Below are 18897 nucleotides of genomic sequence, written 5' to 3' on the forward strand. Positions count from 1 at the left end.
CTCGAACTCTCCAGCCTGCAGAGCCCATTAATCACAGTTTAATGGAAATATTGATTTAAAACAAACGAGGCATCGCTAAAGTGTGTACACACTTAGATATTCTCTGTTGTTGAGGTTTCTCCACTCGTGATTCACCATCAGTTTTACCAGTCTTGTCTCTAAGGGCTCTTTAGATTGATCTTTACAGATAGGTGTGATACTGGCATGTGCTCAATCGGTCACATGATATTGGAAGATGTCCTGTGATTTATTCCAGTAGATCCCTCTCGGAATTCCTCCCCCTCTCAACTGAATTTGTCAGTGTTAATTAAACAAATGCTGATGGAAGCTTTATGGGTGGATCGACAGGGAAGCTTCAACTTTTGCCCTGTCCGTCACCCTCCTAACTGATTGGGTGAATAAAGTTGGCTGCCTTCCACATCGGTCTTTCTAGGACTACCAGTTCAGAGCATGCAGGAGCTGGAGGAAAAGCAGGGAGAGTTCTCCGAGGAAACGTTCCAGATGGTTCTTCGGCGCATCCTGTCAAAGTTTAGACACTCGTGCTGCGTCAAAAGGGCCCAGACTTGAAATATGACTGCTTTAAAAAAAAGGGCATGTGCGTGTTTCCAGAGATTGGCGAATCAGGATCAATACAGAAGCACCTCAGAGGCAGTACAGTTTAACGCTGACCTCTGGCAGACCTCACTCCCCTGTGAATGTCACACAAACAGAGTTCTGTTGTCCTCCAGGTAAAGAACTATTTATATAAAAGTGAGGGGTAACATTCTGTTGTCAAACAATAGCTTTTAGTCATCGAGAAATATAGTTCACATTTATTCTTATTCTTATTAGAGTATTAATTGAGCGCCATTAGCGCCCTCTACTGGTTTCCATTCTTATTTGCTTTCTTTTTCTCATATTAAAGGTTACCTCCAATGTAATAGTCAGTTATGGATTTTACAAATGCGTTATGTTGTCACACCACAGTTTAAATTCACCTCATAATGCTGAAATTATTTGATTTTCACGAGACACAAATTCACCCCCACATAGTGTCTACTTTTATCAAATGATGAATATAGTTCAGGGGTCAGAGGTCAGAGCCTGGCCTGACATTGGTCTCGGTAAAAGGAATACCAACCTACAGTAGTTTGCTTGTTATAGTCCTGTTAGCAATGATTCTGTTAATAAACCCATTATAAGAAGAGGAACTTGGTCAAACAGCACATTTAAAAATCCGTTTTATATTATATTAAAGGGTTTATGAAACAGATTTTCCTCATAATTTCACTAATTCACAGAACACAAAAATAATCTGATCATGACATTTAATCCAAACCAGTGGTCATTTATCAACTCGCACAGTAATTTCTGCAGCCGGAACTATCAGAACTACTGTCATCTTAGGCTGTTCTATTTATCTGTTATAATTGTGTTTTGGTTTTTGGTGATTAGGAACTCGGTGCTGTGATTAAGTGTGGACATGGACGAGCTGTCATAAACTACTCTATCATATCTCATAGAAACCTGAGAACATGGTCCTGAGGACATCATAATGACGTCATCAGGACTCCGTCTGATAAACACAGGAGCCACGAAGCTTCATCTTACCCCATATAAGCCTGGTTCTGCTCAAGGTTTCTTCCTGTTAAAAGGGAGTTTTTACTTCCACTGTTGGTGATGTCAGTGTTTACGTCATTCTGTCTTCAAAGTCAACCAAATTCCTCTTTCTACAAAGAAAGCTGTGCCTAAAAACGGCTTTAAGCAGAGAGAAAGGTCAAAAACAGTCACATTGTGATAATGCACGAAATGATAAAATTACTTTGATCTGAACATTTTTGTCAGGAAAAAAAACCTTTATTTTGATAAGGAGAAACAGTGATACAAATTATGAATGTGAGAGCAGAGTATCTAGACCGTATCGTTCTTTTTTTTCATTAATTTTGCGTGTTTAACCTTCAGATTATTAACCAGTTCACACTGTTCTAGCCACTGTGGTCACTTGGATGGGAGCTGAAGATGGTTTGTAATGAGGGTATGCTGTGTTACCCAAAATGACCCTCATGACAGTAGCGCACGCTGAGGGGCGGAGCCACATGGGAGGAACATAAAAAGGTGTCTCTCTTCAGTACAGAATTACAGTTTGCACCTTTTTCCTGCACTCCTTGTGCAGCCTCCAGAGGTCGGAGCTCTGCTGCAGGATGTCCTCAGCTGGACTGTTGGCCTTCATCGGGGGACTGGTCGTAGTTTATCAGCTGGTCAAACTGGCGTGGAGGTGTTGGTGCGGATTCAGACAGTTTGTTTTGTCAGCGTTTTGGCAAGTGGACTTGAGGAGCTACGGGAAATGGGCAGGTAAAAGAGACATCTGCCCAAGACGAAGACTTGTGGTGATGATTATTGCTAATGTCAGAAGCTCTGACGCCTCTGCTTTTTCCTCTGTGGTTTGTAGTTGTCACTGGTGCCACATCTGGCATTGGAAAAGCTTACGCCACCGAGGTAACGCTCCAAATTACTGTCATTATACATCTATTTCTTATACTTATGAGTCCTGACCTGTTAACAGCTAAACAATTGTAATGATAAGACAAGTGTCCGTCCGTCCGCCTGTTTGTCTGTCCGTCTGTCTCCAGCTAGCCCGTAGAGGCCTGGACATTGTTTTAGTGAGCAGGTGCCGCAATAAGCTTCAAGCTGTTGCTAAAGAGATAGGTGAGTAAAACAACAACAACAACAACAACAACGCCTTTTTCTCTGCTGTCCCTCCATCTCATTGTCCAACTTACTGTACCTGTGTGTCCTGCAGAGGATCGGTTTGGACGAGAGACGCGCACCATTCAAGTGGACTTCACAGAGGGCCAGAGTATTTATCCCGTTGTTGCTGAACAGCTGGAGGGACTGGAGGTTGGAATTCTGGGTAAGCAGACAGAAGAAGCAAATAAAAATCTAGAATTCTAGAGAAATGTGTCCCACCGACGAAGGCGTCTGTCCTTGATTTCAACAGTAAACAACGTGGGGATGATGTACTGCACATGTTTTGCTTATTTCTTACAAGTTCCTGACGCGGAACAGGTTCGTATTTGTTCGCCGACAGCGCTTTTGACTTGCAAGCAAAATTCTGACCCTCATTTTGTTTCTTATCACTAGAAAATCACTCAAATTGTCAACTGCAACATGCTGTCCGTCCCTCAGGTATGATAGAGGGAGGATGATAAACGTCCTACTCTGCAGCATCAGTCACCTCTCCTTCTGTTGGTTATTGCCCTGTATAAAACACTTTTCCCTCCACTCAGATGACCAGACTGGTTCTTCCAGGCATGCTTGAAAGGTAGAGCTGCAGCGATCCAAAGCCCTGCATGCAGACAAATGATTGATAGCATTTGTCTTCTCACCTCCATAGGGGGACGGGGCTGATCATCAATATGTCTTCTGAAGCTGGCGTCCACCCCCAGCCTCTGCTGTCCCTTTATTCATCCACTAAAGTATTTTCCTCCAGACATCACCTTTAGTTCTACACAGACACTTATTCAACACCCGCCCCCGCCCCATCATTCCTCACCATAACTACGTTTTTCTTTTTTCAGAGGTTTGTTTTATGTTTCTCGGAGTGCCTGCATGCTGAATACAAGTCAAAAGGAATTACTGTCCAGGTAAACTAGTATTTCAAGATATATGAATCACTGTGAACCTACAAAAATGAACCACTATGCAAATCTAGGGTAAAATAGTATAGATGTTAATAAGAACTGCATTGTTTATAATATCATTTATATTAATAAGCTTCAGTAATATCTACAGGAATAGTGTTGGAGTCTTAATCTTGTAATATGAGGGAATTCTTTATTTGTTCTCCTCTTTTAAAAGTACTTTCCTGTTAACCATACCTGACAGCGCCATCTGGTGGACAAAATATTCATTGGCCGCACGCCTTCCTTCGTATTCCACTGTAGCTGGTCTTCCTGATAGGAGAAAGGGTTCATTTTCATATGAAATAAGAAAAATACACTACAAATGGTACCTGGATGAAGATACTTAAGCGGATAAATGCAGAAGGGGGAATGTGACGATACCTCTGCTGTTACAACAGCCAGATTATGGTTGAGCAACAATCCATCTTTAACAATTGAACTGGTTTATTATCTCTGGTCGGTAACTTCAGACACGTATGGCGACATGGTGTGCGCCCTCACTGATGTCTTATCTCTTCCTCAAACTGGTTCATCCATGTTTTCCCCCAGTGTGTCGCTCCTTTCTTGGTGTCCACCAGCATGACATCTCTGGAAGTCAGCCGTGTGGTGAAAAGCGCCTCAGAGTTCGCCCACGAGGCTTTGAACACTGTGGGTCACTCCACTTCCACCAGTGGGTGCCTGAGCCACGCCTTGCAGGTCAGAGCTGTGCCGCAGCGCCGCTCACGCTGTCCACTGCTGCAGCGTCTATAACGCCTCCTCTCCTCCTTCATCAGGACCTCATCCTCTCGCTGCTTCTGCCAGACTGGCTTCGTACCTCATCCTTCTTCCTCAGGCAGCTCACACGTATAGGACGCCGTGCCAAAGCGTGCAGGGGAAAGAAGGAATAACCTGCTGAGGGCAACATTTCCAACCGTTACTGCATCTCGGGGCCATTTGGATTGTTTCTGTGAATGTTAGAGTTGTTAAAACCAAAAAAAAGAAGGAAAAACATCTCACTCTGCAATGTTTTAAATATGTTTTATATTGTTTTTCCCCAACATTACAGTAATAAACAATACACAGCATGTTTACATCCTTTAATATGTACTTCTATTGTTTTTTTGTCAACTGCATCTGGGAAAGGAAGGCGACAAACATGCAAAGCCATCGTACAAAAGTGTTTTTCCATAAAAACAAGAACAACAGCAGCAACAACAGTTGATTGCTTCTCTGAGGTCAAATGTAAAAAACGGTTCCCTTTGGGGAGTCTAGAGACGCACGGTCAGCCGCACACGAGCAAAGTCTTTGGAAACCAGCAGCCGCATGGCAACAGTGAGCAAAGCATCCAAACAACGATTCAGCACAGAAGAGAGCAAACTGCTTATCTGAAGCACAAAATGACTTCTTGGTGTGACCTATATTGTTTCAAGTCAAACGTATCTTACAAATATCGACGAATTCAGTGTCACAATCCCGGCCTCTTGAAGCAAACCTTGTTTCATTTCTTTTTACTTATGTCAATAAAATGACATAAACAAGAGCTTATACCCGTGAACATTACATGTGTTTTCTGGACTTGACCAACTTCAAGTATATGAAAACAGGAAAAACCAAGTGCAATGTTTAAAAATGTGCCCAGCAGTGGCCTAACCAGCGCCACATACTTCAGCTTGGCACCCAGGTTTCATGCGGTTTTTTTTTAAATTTCTTCTTGTTGGTTAGCGACTGAAAGCAGAGGATCAAGGAAACTCACAGGTCAGTGTACGTGACGGGGGTGACGCCGTGAATCAGGAGTGTTGGTCCCAAATTATTGGTCACGGCGTCAACCTGAGCCAGGTACTGCTGGGACTGGCTCTGCTGAGTGGGAGGCCGAGGCAAGTACAGGAAGCGGACCGCCGCTGGGGAGCTGTGCTCCACCAGCATGGAGTTCACGGCAGACAGGAAGTGTTGGGACAGGGCTCCTTTTGACTCGTCGTCTGGGGGAGCGCGGCGCTGCACCACCGAGTCCCACGGCACGATCTTTATCGACGCTCTGATCCTCAGCTTCCTCAGCAGCTCTCTGAACGTCTCTTCGTCCGCAACCCAGCCCTGATCGTCGGACTTGGTCTCCACGTTCAGGAAGATTCTCATTCGGGCGTGGCGCCACTTGTTGGACATGTTGAGCACGCAGGCCATCTGCAGCAGGAAGAGGCTGCACACGTCCTGATAGTCGCGGCTGCCTGGCTGGAGCAGGTTCAGGGGCCACACATCTATGGTCCTCTCTGAACCGTCCACTTTACTATTTTTGCCCTCCCCCTCCAGCTGGAAGAAGTAGCGAGCCAGACACACGTTCTTGTTCATTTTGATGGCGTCAGAGATCATCCCCACGTATTCCTCCGGGGGCAGCCATCGCGGACTCTCAACATGTCGCACCGGAGGGAAATGAGCCTGTAATGAAGGCAGGTCCACCCCAAAATTGTATTCACCTTCAGTCCCTCCTCCCACCGCGGCGTCACAGAAAGCCTTGTCCTGGAGGAAGAAGTCTTCAGGGGTGCAGCTGTCATAGAAACCTAAGACCAGCATGTTGGGCTTCATCCCACCTTTCGGAGAAGCACAAAGGCATCAGTGTCACAATCTGTGCTGGACCTCATCGTGAGAACAATGGCGGTGCTCACCGAGGCCTGTGATGCGCAGCAGATGTTGGGTCCCCTGCCTGACGGAGGGAGACAGCGTCAGGTCTACAAACGCCTTCACCCCCAGTTTATCCACCAGGCTCAACCAGAAGTTGTACTGCGGCTGGATGGGGTCCGAGGGCAGCGCGTCTGAGAGACAGGAAAAGATGGATTGAACACACCGATTCCCACAAAGCCTCTGTATAGTTTTAAGCCTTAATTTTCTTAAAATAGCTTGGATTTACTTTATGGTTAAGCAGCTCTTGGTTCACTGTAAGATGAATATATTTTTGGATTTTGTTTGACTTCGCATTCTGCTGCAGTGCATCGTTACTTTAAAGCATTCAGCCATACAGAAAGCTGAATGTAAACAGTAATATATAACAAGCTAGTTCAGCCGAAGCTGTGACAGTTCTGATTGTGATTAAGGAGGAGAAATGGAGCTGCTGCTGCTGCTGCATGTTGCAGCCTCTGTTCCAGGGAGGACTGCCTTCTGTTAACTGGGTCATAAAAGCAATCGGTACAGATGGCTGAATCACCATCCATCAGATGTCCTGCAGCACACCCATATAAGTAGATACAAGGGGCAAAAGAAATGTGTCATTTTTTCTGTCTCTGAAGACAAGAATATATAAGCAGCAGAGCATCAAGTATCTAACCAGTAGGTGGCGACATTGTGCACAACGCAAAATTGTTAAATTATGTTGTTATATCTCCCTAATGGCTGAAAAAAGGCTGGATTTTGAGGTGCTGTAGAGAGAAAAAAAATAGTTTCAAATTGCTAATAATAGAATTCGAGTTATTCGTGTTAGCATACAAGAAGCTAAAGTTATTTTTCTGGTTTGAACTCTGATGCCAGAGTGGCACTAAATATTCTCTCCTGAATAATTCACCAACAGCAGATGGAAAGTAGGTAATGGTTCATGATCCCCTTCAGATGAAATAACAGGGAGAAATGATTGGGAGATAAGAATAATTTAATGCTGTTAGCTGTGAATGGCCAGCACAGCCCGTCTGCAGAGAATTACCCAGATCTCCCAGCTGCACGTGGCCAAGCACAAACAGCCCCCCCTTCTTCAGCTGGTTGACAAACAGAATGAGCTGACAGGACGAGCGGGGGTTGGCCACCATCAGCAGCACCTGCGGCCTCCAGAACTTCACGTGGTCTTTCCTCACGTCCAGCATGAGCAGATACTTCCGCACCTACGACCGAGAGAGACGGTGACAAAACGCCACGCCTGAAATCTGTGGAGGCGTGTGTCCGCGGGGTACCTGATGGAAAATCAGAGCCTGGCTGATGTAGCCCCAGCTGCTGGTGGGAGATCTGTAGTGGAGGAAGAGCAGAAGCAGCAGCAGGAGGACGATGCTGCCGGACGAGTACACGGGATTGATCACGAACATCATCACTAAACAGCTGAGAATGCCCAGCAGGCAGGTGTGCCAGGAGAAGAACTGGAAGGTCGGTCTGTGGAGCACAATTCTTACTGGAGGAGGCTGAATGGTTTGCATGATCTCACATCAACAGCTGTTCAAGGGTCTTCAACACTTCTGGTTGAACTGAATTTCTACTACCTGAAATTTGGTGCCGACGCCCACTCGAGAGCCAGACAGGCCAGATCCACGGCAGCGTAGGCTAGCAGGTAGAACACAGTCACCAGGCTTGCGATAGCATTGAGCTGTCCTGCAAACACCACACACTGAAACACAAACAGCACCCCCGCCGCAGTTCAGGACGACCGTCAAACAAAAATTTGCACAAAAGGACACGGCAGAGGGTGCACCGACCTGCGCCAGACCCCAGGTGTACAGCACCGCCACCCACGGGTTCCCTGAGCGCGACGTAATTGCGGCTGGAGCCAGCGGCAAACCTTGCGAGGAACACAGAGATCTCTTAAGGAACAATGTCCATGTGCCCAGAAACTCGCCGGTGAGAATCGGTTCAGGCCTCACCGAAAAGTTGATCCAAGGCGAGAGCGTGAAGGATGCGCGACGCGCCGATCATGGCGCACATCGCAGCCGAGAGCGAGGAGCAGTATATCCCGATGGTGACGAACGGAGACCAGAGGTTTATTCTCTGGAGGAACCCATAGTCCTCAGTCAACAGTGTTCTAGAAGGAAAAAATATGTATTTTAGCCTTTTTTTATTACTCACGGTAGAAATATTAAGCCTTTAAAAATGGGCTCAGACCTCTCACAGGTGGCGCCGACCAGCAGAAAGAGGAGAATGTAGATTATAAATGTATAAAGGACGGCTACAATGGTGCCTTTGGGGATGGAGATGCTCGGGGTCTTTAGATCGCCTAGAGAAACATCAGGTGCGAGGGAAATATAAATAATATTGACAAAAAGTGCACATTGTCCTCAGATATTCCTAAATGACTAATACAGATGGACGCATGCTGACAGTAAGATGACCACCTGACATGTTGGCTCCAGCCATGATCCCAGTGCAGCTGGTAAACAAGACAGCAAACACGGTGGCAAAAGACATGACAGAGTTGGTGCTGTAATCCAGAGTGTAACCAGCTGCAACAAGGAAAAAACAAGAGCCGCGTCGTTACGGAAACAGAGCAGATGTGGTTTAAACTGTTGGCCAATCCTGCCGCTCACAGGCCAGGTTGTTCCTCAGCGTGGTGGCGTTAAATCCTGTGTAGCTGGTGTTGTAGCGGACGGTCTGGTTGCCGGATAGCTGGTGGGTGATGACGAAATCCTGACGTTTGACCACCACCGAGCTGACGAAGATGGACAGTAAAGACACGGTGATCAGCAGCAGGATGGCGAAGGCGGTGCGTGAGTAGATGTGGTCGCCCACCAGGCACACGATCAGACACAGCACCAGTATGACGGAGGAGTACAACACCGTGTACCAGTAACCCTGAGGAAGCACCCGCACCCCCACAGACACAGGGGACTCTGTGACAGACGCAAACAGGCAGGAAAGGACGGTTAGACGAGACGCGCTGCATTTGTTGAAATGGGAATAAACCTCAGAAGGGGCTTACCGGGGTCGGAGCCGAACACGTCGAGGATCGCCTCCACGAGACCCAGGACGTACTCTCCACACGCGCACACTTTGGCCAGGAAGAACATCAAACCGATGCTTCCTCCAAACTCTGGGCCCAGGGATCGACTTATCATGTCTTCTCACGCTTGCTTAAGGAAGAAACAACGACTGGAGAGCCGCCTGAAGAATGCTGAGCCCTTCATCTCCAAACAGCAAAGGTTTGCCTCATTTTCTTTCATTCCGGGTCATTTAATCTATCCTTCTAAATTATCATCTGTTTAAAACCTAAATGGAAGAAAATGATGCCATGAAATGTTAAATCATGAGATTGCGTAATCAAAGGTGCTGTTTGGTCCACAACTCCAAAATTAACCTCCAATATTCAGACCTTTAAATGTAAAGGAGCCGTATGCTTGTGGCCAGAAGTGGTACTGCAATCACATACAAACTAATGGAGAGCGACACTGTAACTTTGTTATCTTTTGATCATGTTTATGCTTCATGTGTTATGGTTTGTGAAGCAATTATGTAAAGACAAATTGCTTAATGCAGATAAGCCAAATAAAATTAGAAAGAAAACTACTGTAATCGCTCACTCTTTCAGAACTGTTGCCAACAATATAAAGTATTTGAAATTAACATCATTCCCTGATATGCGGTAACATATCAGGACCATTATATGATTACTTAAGATACATTTCTCACATGCAGCTCCTTCAAATATCAATCTAAAACTACATTTGGCGATCACGACCGGAGCCAGGATACAGTAGGCTCCGCCCCCTTGTATGGCACCATTGGTGGAAATGGCGCAGATGGAGAGTATTGTTAGAGATATGATGGTGTAGGCGACAGCCAGCATCAACAGACCCTGCAACAGTCCGGCATGACCAACCACAAACCCTGGAAGAGAGAACTCGCATCAGCGTCGGCCGCCAGGGGACGTCCGCCAGCGTCCTGTGTCTCCGCTCACCTGTCCTCAGGAAGAGTATGATGCTGAACATGGACAGGATGGTCGGAACCATCACCCCGAAGAACGTGTTCAGTTGTCGGGGATCTTTACTCGGAGCGCCGTGGCTGGAGTCGGACGCGGCGTTCGCCCCCCCGCCGCACACGGCCGAGGTCACGGCGAGGCCGCACACCCCCGAGGTGATCAGAGGAGTGCGTTCGTTCGACATGGCTGCCCAGAAGATGCTTTCAGCTGGACCTGTTGAGAGGAAACCAGCGAGGACAGGTTCTGACAGGCGCCCATTCCACCTTATCTCTTTGTCCATCTCTCACACGCAGTTCTGCTTTTCAACATTTCAGTTCAACATTCTTTGCCCTCTGGGGGGGGCTTCAAAACCACATTTGCACTATGTCTCTGCTTGTTGTATTCGTTCAACAGATATAGACAGATACAGATATAGATATAGATATAGCACATCCCCCTCCTGTATATTCAGTGACGTTTGTTCATATATTTGACCTTCCTAAAAACTTTACATCGTCATGTGCACAATAGCGTGACGAGCAGTTCTTGGTGAAGGTTGCCGAGCTTGGTTTAAAAGGTGCAGATTATGTCTCGCTTCCATGTAGTCACCTGATCTTAAGAGTGCAGGACGGCCTATTTTTCAAGAGTCATTTGACTTCATGTCTTTGCAGTTTCCATCCTCAAGGGAAGCTCTGTTCTGTTCACCCCTCTATCCTATAATTTACTTGTTTTTTTGTTGTTCACTCTTAACACTCCGTAATGAAAGTTGCCACTCACGCCCCAGGTTGGTATTTGCAGTCATATGACTTACAGTGGCACGCCAGATTCTACAGTCTGGGCTCAGAGGTCGGCGCTGCTGCGCTCGGCTGGACCGGATCCTTTTCACACATCTAGCATTCGCTCTGAAGCAGAACTCACTGGTGAGGCTACAGCTGGAGTAACGAGTCCTCGTCACCCCGTCAGATCACACAAGAACCACAAACACACTCGACACTGTCTCACTCGACGAGGCGTGATGGGACACGAAGGGACATAAGCTCCTAAAAGCGAGCACACCCGTGGACTGATGCCTTTCCCCCCCTCATACCCATGTGATCATACTGCTGAAACATCTTAAAACTAATTCAGCATGTCTGTAGAACACATTGGCTGACAGTTAACACAATTTTACGCGATTTCAACCCTGACTGTGGGAAAACATAATTATATTAGATTATTACTGAGCAGAAACCATGTAAAAGATGTTCCTGTTTACCCAGGGCTAGCTGGCTTACGTAACAACATATTGTTCATCATTATGTGTCACCGTACGTTGTCTAATATTCAGGATATCCCATAGGTGTTGGCAGGTGATGATTATTTAATAAAAACCAACATATTAATATTGAAAGCACAGTTACATGAAACAACAACAGTAAAGAAATATGGTGAAACAGGTATATATTTTCAATCCCATGTTCATTTATTAAGAGCTTTGCAAAGAGAACATTGTAATACACGATGACTTGTTTTGTGGGACGTTATTACGCAATCCGGGCTGAGCCCCTCTCCGGGCCCTTTTGGGTTCCGCGGACCCGAGTTTAACACACAAACCGGTCACCAAAATAAAACCCGGTTTCCGTGACACATGTGTGCAGTACAGGTGCACCAAAAACAAAGCACCAACGCGACATTTATGCGCGCTGGAAGGTTGATATTTTGGAGGCAGGAGGTGGTCCCGCCGGTACCCGTCATAAAACTGCGCAAAACATATCGGCTCCATTCTCTCATAACCGGAAGGGAAAAACCCGAACCTGCAAACTTACCTCACGGAGGCTCCTGCAGTGACAGTTCCACTTCCTGCTTCTCGGCCCCTCGTTTTGTCCCCCGCCGGTCTCTCGGGAGGAGTTCTTCTAGATGAGGCGCTTCGGATGCGGGCCGCGCTGAGACGTGTCCGCGCCGTCGGGCTGCTGGACAGAGCAGAACTGTCCCGTGAGTCGGATGCTGCTGAGATGTCCTGCCAATAAAAACACGACGGCCATGACACGCCTCGTTCTCTTGTTATTTGTTCAAAAGTGTCACGGGTGAGCAGAATCCGCCCATGTGACCGCCAAAAGGGGAGGGTGATAATAACAGAACCAGCACGACAATAACCATTGCCGGCACGCATACTCCGATATAATTTAGTTGAAATTGACCTCCCGAGAAAGTGGAGCTTTCTAATGTTGATCACATGTGTGCATTTCCTGTTTAAAAATATCTGATGTAAAGTTTCTATTGACGGATGCGTTGCAATGGCGAGGGTTTTCCACCAGAGGTCACTGCCTCGCAGATGACGCGCATGACCGTCTAAACATTCCGTTTAGCCCCTAATCTTAACCCTAACCCTAATTTAGGTCTGCCTACAACATTTTTTATTATTAAATTCAGGATTTATACCTTCTACCAACCCATGCATACTATTCAGCCTCTTCTCTGTGTTTTCTGATGTTCATGTTAAGACAGATATAGAGATTTTTTGTTGGGTGACCTGAGGGGCCTTTGTTTCTTATTATAACTGTTTATTGTAATGACATAGATTTAAAAAAAGAAAAAAAATTAAGATTAGTTCCTCCTGCAGGGTGTCTGGGGGAGGGTCAGGAAGAGCTCCAGCTCCCCTAGAGTGAGCAGCCAGTAAAGACTGATCAGGATGGTTCCTTAAGGGGACCCATGCCGAGAAGTGTCCTCAGCCTGGAGTAAGATGCTGTGAAATGGCTGATTTTAGCAACATAATTTTAAATGTTTCGGCCTTTCAACCTACACCTCAAATCAAGGACACAAGGTAGATAAACCGTTTTTAAAAAAGGAAAAATATCTCATGTTTGGACCACATTTCAGCAGAAATCTCACTAAAACTCACAATGCATAAACAAAAACAAACAATAAGGAATTGTAAAGAAACACAGACATCATTTTAATTTATTAAAATGCTTCCAGGAATTTCCCAGAATAAAGGTGCGTATATGTATCATATTCCTGGGCACCCGGGGACCCGGGCCCCTCGCAGCTTTGCTTGAATGCGGCCTTGCCTGCAGGATTTGATCCAAGTAGATAAAACTAATCAACCTGGAGGGGGGTCTAATCAGAGATGGGGGAGATCATGGGACTGGGTGTGGTGGAAACATGGATTTGAGGATCTCGTCAGAGCGCTCACCACATGATCCGCCTGCGTGTTCCTCAACCATGGTGTTAAAAAAGGAACTGGCCGAGGGGGGCGCCTTTCAAAACGGGAGGAAAGCGACACAGAAGATCCACTTTAGGACTGGAATCATTGCGCGGAGCAGCTGAAAAACTGTTTATTTACCAGCTGGCATTTCCCCCCACCCCTTTATTTTTTTTGTCCATGGTCCCGATGAAGAGTCGGGAGAGGGGGGGAGGAAACCAGAGAGGAAGGAAACGGCTTCAGCGTCACGACGAGAGGCAAAAAGCAGAGTAAGACGGACAGAATAGTGTTTAAATGAACAGCCGTCCATGCTGCGCACATCGGGGCGGATTTTCTCCGTTTGCGGGGCGTTAAAAGGCGAGAAAGAAGAGATCTGATCCGTTTCCTCCCGCAGGAGCTCCAGGATAAATCGGGAAAAATGGAATTGTGTGTTCTCCTCCTCCGATTGCCCGTTTGCTGAAGGAACCTAATCGTGACACACACACACAAACACACACACACACTCACACACACACACGGAGCTTCAAGTGGATCTGCTCTGCACCGCGTCTGATTCTGAGAAAAGGCGTCCAGTTCTGTTCACTGCGGGATTTCGGAGACGCCGTTTGGATTTTTTTTTTTCACCGCCGATATTAAAGAAAAGCAGCAGAATCATCGGGAGAATTAACAGGTAGCCACCCATTACCAGCTCGCTGTAGGCCGGGATGATAGGCGTAAAGATGGCAGGATGTTGATGATGATGATGATGTGCAGGAAGATGATGGTGCAGTTTGGGCTAAATTACTCTGCTTGTGTCCGCATTCTGGGAGCTCAGCATCTAAGATGCGTTCAGGGCCTTCATCAGCCAGTAAATGATGCAGCCTGCATGCCCGGGGCCTGTCACCCACTTATTTAACTCCACTCCAAATGTGCAGGCTGCCATAGAAACCACTTGTTTCTCTGCATTACCATGAGAAGCTGCTGAACCAGCCCCCGGTGTCATCCATGTTATCTTTCAGGTTCTGGACTCTCCTCCATTTGCAGATGTTGCACCTCTGCCGTGCTCTCGGGGAGCTGGGCTGGGCAAAGTTGCCATGGTGTTCTCTGCCTTTATGTCTCTGCTCCAAAAAGCCAGAGAACTTCCCATGTGTGTGGGGGGGGAGGGGAACTCTCCACGCATCCCTCCAGCTGAAGCCAGTTGCTGATGTTGGCTGGGGGCAGCTGTGCTCGGAGACCGAGACACATGATGCACCACGCTCAGCCTCCATCAGAGCCGTGTGTGATCCATCTGGTCGCGGGTCCCCGAGGGGGCCGTGACCCACTGTAGCTGTATCCACCCCCCCCACCCCCCTCAATAGGTTTTGCTGTGAATTGGATCCGCCTCTCAAATGCAAAATGGAAACTCCCCGTTTGGGAAGCTGGTTGAGCGTGCAGCTGTCAGAAACAGGAAATGCTGCTTCCTACTAAGCCCGCGATGGGAGCTGCAGCGCGTGCCTGCTCCAGAGCTCGCACAACAGCCGCGCCGGGGTTATAGGTGCGCCAGCACCACCTCAGGTTGCAGAGGAAACCAAAACACTTCTGATTTGATGCACATCCTGTAAGTGCACAGCTTCAAAAAGAAAAAAAGAAACCCCACAGCGAGTGTTTGCTGAGTATCTGCAGCACGGTTGTGTCGCTTATTACCAGAGAGCAGCTTAGTCTGCACAGATTATTCTCTGTTATGGTTGTGCAGACATAAACAGATTACAAGGTCAGGCTATTTTTTTTTACCGGGTGTGCTCAGAGACCTCAGAGATTAAAATTTGCCAGGTTTCGCCGCCCCACCAGTTGCGTCTTAAATCTGGGACAAACCGCGTTTTAAACGAATGATCTTAATTTGATAATTAATTGATTCGTTTTCGGTGAAAGCGGATTCCTGGATTATGAATGTTAATCCCGGCCGCTGGTCGTTTTTTGCGGCACCGGCGCTAAACGCGGCTGATGTTTGAACAGGTGAAGCCTCGGACACGTCCAGAATGAGTGAGCTGGAGCAGCTTCGCCAGGAAGCAGAGCAGCTTCGGAACCAGATACGAGTGAGTCCGGCCGTTGCGGCTTCATCTTAAGGAATTTATTCCAGTGATATTGATATTTTCCATGTATATTCCGTCCATTAGGATGCCAGGAAAGCGTGCGGCGATTCGACCCTGACACAGGTGAATAACGCTGGACTGTTTATGGATAACGTGGATGCAGCTCTTACTTGAATCTGGTCCAGAACCTTACTTCCTGTTCAGCTAATTCAACTTTGTCCCACATGACAGATAACCGCTGGTCTGGATCCAGTCGGGCGGATTCAGATGAGGACGAGACGCACCCTGCGGGGTCACCTCGCCAAGATCTACGCCATGCACTGGGGTACGGACTCGAGGTGAGTCTTCCAGGTGCCCGACTGGTTTGCGTCTCCACCAAACGTGTCAACATGGGGGTTGTCCATGCACTTCCTGGTTCCTGAACCTTCCAATTTTATTACAACTCATAACGTCGCACAAAAGATGCAACAAATATCATCAGAGCATCAAACTGTGATCTAGTTCCAGTCATTCAGCAGCACGATGTGTTGGAAAAGGTCCCTAATCGGCGTCCATTCGTGGACATCGTCCGTTGTTTGCTTGCGTCCGTTTAGGCTTCTCGTCAGTGCCTCCCAGGATGGAAAGCTGATCGTGTGGGACAGCTACACCACGAACAAGGTAAAGTCCGCTGAATAATTCAGCTTCGTTCTTCATCAGAGGGGGATTCGCTGTCCCAGTTTGGCCTCTGTCCCAACTGGAAACTAAAGCGGGTCTCCTACTGCAGGGGTGGATTCATGGCCGGGTCGTGTTCAACTCGCAGGGTTGGTTTTCTTTAGACTCAGAAATGTTCTTCCCTAGATCCACGCCATTCCCCTGCGCTCCTCCTGGGTGATGACCTGCGCGTACGCCCCCTCGGGCAACTACGTGGCCTGCGGCGGCCTGGACAACATCTGCTCCATCTACTGCCTGAAGACTCGGGAAGGCAACGTCAGGGTCAGCAGGGAATTGCCAGGTCACACAGGTGAGCCCGGTTACCTGGTTCTGGTGGATCGGAGCCTGGGAACATTTGGTTTTTAATGAGCGGGGACGCGTAGATTTACCTGTCTCATGTGGTGTCAGGTTACCTGTCCTGCTGCCGCTTCATCGACGACAATCAGATCATCACAAGTTCTGGAGACACCACCTGGTGAGCCGCCACGGTCCGGGCCGGCCTCAGGCGCGGACTCTGTTTGACCCGCGTTCTCTCTTTGCCCCAGCGCGCTGTGGGACATCGAGACGAGTCAGCAGACCACGGTGTTCTCCGGCCACAGCGGCGACGTCATGAGCCTGTCCCTGTCGCCCGATCAGCGCACCTTCGTCTCGGGGGCCTGCGACGCCTCGGTCAAACTGTGGGACATCAGGGACAGCATGTGCCGGCAGACGTTCACGGGTCACGAGTCCGACATCAACGCCATCTGTGTGAGTATGATGTTTGCCGCTCAGGTGAGCCGGAACATCGACTTCACGCAGAGCCGAAAGCAGGACACGACCGCGCGATGATGTCACCGGTTTTCCTCCAACCTCTGCTGGTATCGACACTGATTCCGGCGCCTCTCCGCAGTTCTTTCCCAACGGCAGCGCCTTCGCCACAGGCTCCGACGACGCCACCTGCAGGCTGTTCGACCTGCGTGCGGACCAGGAGCTCGGCCTCTATTGCCACGACAACATCATCTGCGGCATCACGTCGGTGGCCTTCTCGCGCTCCGGCCGTTTGCTGCTGGCTGGTTATGACGACTTTAACTGCAACATCTGGGACGCCATGAAGGGAGACCGAGCAGGTGGGTGGACGAAGGCGGGCCTTGTTGCCCAGGGTTACAGCATCGCTCGGTGAGCTTCTCTCAAATAGGCCCATTTTAGGTCACTGGTCTCTTAGTTTGTGTGAGGAAAGGTTCTTCACCAAGTCCTCCTGGGTCGAACTCTCGCTGCAGATCTGCTCAGGGGTCCAGATGCTTGTTGGAGGTGGTTGATCATGGGTAAACCTGATGCTAACTAGTCCTGTTGACGGTCCAGGAAGGCTGCTAACAGCTTAAATTGTCAAAATAAAATAACTATTTTCCAAATGCCAGTAGATATACTGGTCTCCAGCTGAACAGGCCGCTCTGTGTTCTATCTGGAGGAGGTAGTAAACACTGGATCGCTGTGTTCTGTGCGGTTTTTAAAACGAGTTATTTTTTTCCCAGTCGGCAGGAAAACATTCGACAGTAACAAGTCCTCTTTTGTCTGACTTTGTCCCTCCTGCAGGAGTCCTGGCTGGCCATGACAATCGTGTGAGTTGTCTGGGTGTGACGGATGACGGCATGGCGGTGTGTACTGGGTCCTGGGACAGCTTCCTTAAGATCTGGAACTGAGCCACATGCACGCACGCGCGCACACACACACACACACACACACACACACACACAATCTTTGCACCCTGTATTCACTGTATGTATGTACAACTCAGCAACCTTCAGTATTGTACTGTACATAATATATATGAAATAGGTCTGTGTTCTCTCTCTCCCACACACACACACACACACACACACACACACACACACAGATCTGTAAAATATAAATATGTGACAAATTAGTTTAAACTGCTTTAATAAAGACAAACATCACTATGACACAAAGCATTTTATCACATTTAACACACACACACACACACACACACACATTTTCTCCTCAAAAATAGAGGATTAGACATCATTGGACAATTCCGTCCAGAGGTCCAAACGCACATGAGTTAACTTTTCCTGTATTCTTTTGTCTTTCACACAAACACAAGGCTGATTCGAGTCCAAACATCTAAACTTCATTTGCCATCGAAAATACTGATTTTTTTTAAAAAAATAGCTAAATACCTCCACATACAGTACAGTACAGCTTTTGTTTCTGTTTTCTACACTTCTTTTATTCATGTTCTCCCTGTGTGCCTCAGATACACATGAAAATTATGAATAGAGAATATTGATAAAGTTCAGCCAACAGGAGATATACGCTATCGAGTATTTTGCCATGATGGGGAAAAATAAAGCAAGAGCCAGAATTCTTACTTTGACTCTGTCATTGTATTATCTGGACAGTTTGATGATATAATTGTACATACTAATAAAAAATAGTCTCTCCTGTTGACGATTGTGGCTTCTTGTTAATTGTACACATCAATTAGAAATGTGCTAAACTGTTTTTTTTTCTGCTTGAAACAACCACTAAGTATTTTCTTTTAATCACCTTATTTCTTAAGGCTCTTTACGTGTCCTATGACGTCCTATAATATTTTTAAAAAGCACATTTGGTGTGAACATGCTTTGAACTGAGATTATTTTATGTATCCACACCCTTTGTCAGCAGTGAGGAGGTTTTTTGTCATCATTAATCATAGCCATTTCTAAATAA

The 18897-nt window shown here is 47.2% G+C and overlaps 3 protein-coding genes across 4 annotated transcripts; 2 read left to right on the forward strand and 1 right to left on the reverse strand.

Moving 5' to 3' along the window:
* Positions 1–1095: 1095 nt before the first annotated feature.
* On the forward strand, positions 1096–4742 carry hsd20b2 (hydroxysteroid (20-beta) dehydrogenase 2). The gene is made up of 11 exons (XM_057055011.1): positions 1096–2331; positions 2429–2475; positions 2610–2685; positions 2780–2890; positions 2978–3045; positions 3121–3165; positions 3267–3301; positions 3374–3455; positions 3558–3623; positions 4212–4358; positions 4436–4742. The coding sequence occupies exons 1-11, from the start codon at positions 2181–2183 to the stop codon at positions 4547–4549; spliced, it is 942 nt and encodes a 313-aa protein (XP_056910991.1). The 5' UTR covers positions 1096–2180; the 3' UTR covers positions 4550–4742.
* On the reverse strand, positions 4666–12307 carry slc12a9 (solute carrier family 12 member 9). Its single transcript, XM_057055007.1, has 14 exons — positions 12075–12307; positions 10270–10503; positions 10065–10199; positions 9295–9432; positions 8903–9205; positions 8711–8818; positions 8481–8592; positions 8243–8400; positions 8078–8160; positions 7865–7989; positions 7565–7757; positions 7321–7495; positions 6296–6442; positions 4666–6220 (listed from the first exon to the last, which is right to left on the reverse strand). Exons 2-14 carry the CDS (start codon positions 10472–10474, stop codon positions 5391–5393), a joined length of 2712 nt encoding a protein of 903 aa, XP_056910987.1. The 5' UTR covers positions 10475–10503; positions 12075–12307; the 3' UTR covers positions 4666–5390.
* A 1079-nt stretch (positions 12308–13386) lies between these two features.
* On the forward strand, positions 13387–18631 carry gnb2 (guanine nucleotide binding protein (G protein), beta polypeptide 2). Of its 2 annotated transcripts, none has more exons than XM_057055010.1 (10): positions 13387–13719; positions 15422–15501; positions 15583–15621; positions 15730–15836; positions 16092–16155; positions 16336–16498; positions 16597–16663; positions 16734–16935; positions 17078–17294; positions 17758–18631. In XM_057055010.1, the coding sequence occupies exons 2-10, from the start codon at positions 15445–15447 to the stop codon at positions 17862–17864; spliced, it is 1023 nt and encodes a 340-aa protein (XP_056910990.1). In that variant the 5' UTR covers positions 13387–13719; positions 15422–15444; the 3' UTR covers positions 17865–18631. The 2 variants fall into 2 exon arrangements, with proteins under 2 accessions (XP_056910990.1, XP_056910989.1); XM_057055009.1 differs by having other exon boundaries at positions 13388–14120.
* Positions 18632–18897: the final 266 nt, after the last annotated feature.

Source organism: Takifugu flavidus, chromosome 14 (assembly GCF_003711565.1).
Source record: "Takifugu flavidus isolate HTHZ2018 chromosome 14, ASM371156v2, whole genome shotgun sequence".
NCBI lineage: Eukaryota > Metazoa > Chordata > Actinopteri > Tetraodontiformes > Tetraodontidae > Takifugu > Takifugu flavidus.

Excerpts from the sequence above, each read along its gene's own strand:
- hsd20b2 (XM_057055011.1), top strand. The coding sequence starts at position 2,181 with ATGTCCTCAGCTGGACTGTTGGCCTTCATCGGGGGACTGGTCGTAGTT. Across the intron at positions 2,476-2,609 it reads GAAAAGCTTACGCCACCGAG|CTAGCCCGTAGAGGCCTGGA; the intron begins GTAACGCTCCAA and ends GTCTGTCTCCAG. Across the intron at positions 3,166-3,266 it reads ACATGCTGTCCGTCCCTCAG|ATGACCAGACTGGTTCTTCC; the intron begins GTATGATAGAGG and ends CCCTCCACTCAG.
- slc12a9 (XM_057055007.1), bottom strand. The coding sequence starts at position 10,474 with ATGTCGAACGAACGCACTCCTCTGATCACCTCGGGGGTGTGCGGCCTC. Across the intron at positions 9,206-9,294 it reads CGTGTTCGGCTCCGACCCCG|AGTCCCCTGTGTCTGTGGGG; the intron begins GTAAGCCCCTTC and ends CGTCTGTCACAG. Across the intron at positions 8,161-8,242 it reads CGCCTTGGATCAACTTTTCG|GTTTGCCGCTGGCTCCAGCC; the intron begins GTGAGGCCTGAA and ends GTTCCTCGCAAG.
- gnb2 (XM_057055010.1), top strand. The coding sequence starts at position 15,445 with ATGAGTGAGCTGGAGCAGCTTCGCCAGGAAGCAGAGCAGCTTCGGAAC. Across the intron at positions 16,499-16,596 it reads GGAATTGCCAGGTCACACAG|GTTACCTGTCCTGCTGCCGC; the intron begins GTGAGCCCGGTT and ends ATGTGGTGTCAG. Across the intron at positions 16,936-17,077 it reads CCGACATCAACGCCATCTGT|TTCTTTCCCAACGGCAGCGC; the intron begins GTGAGTATGATG and ends GCCTCTCCGCAG.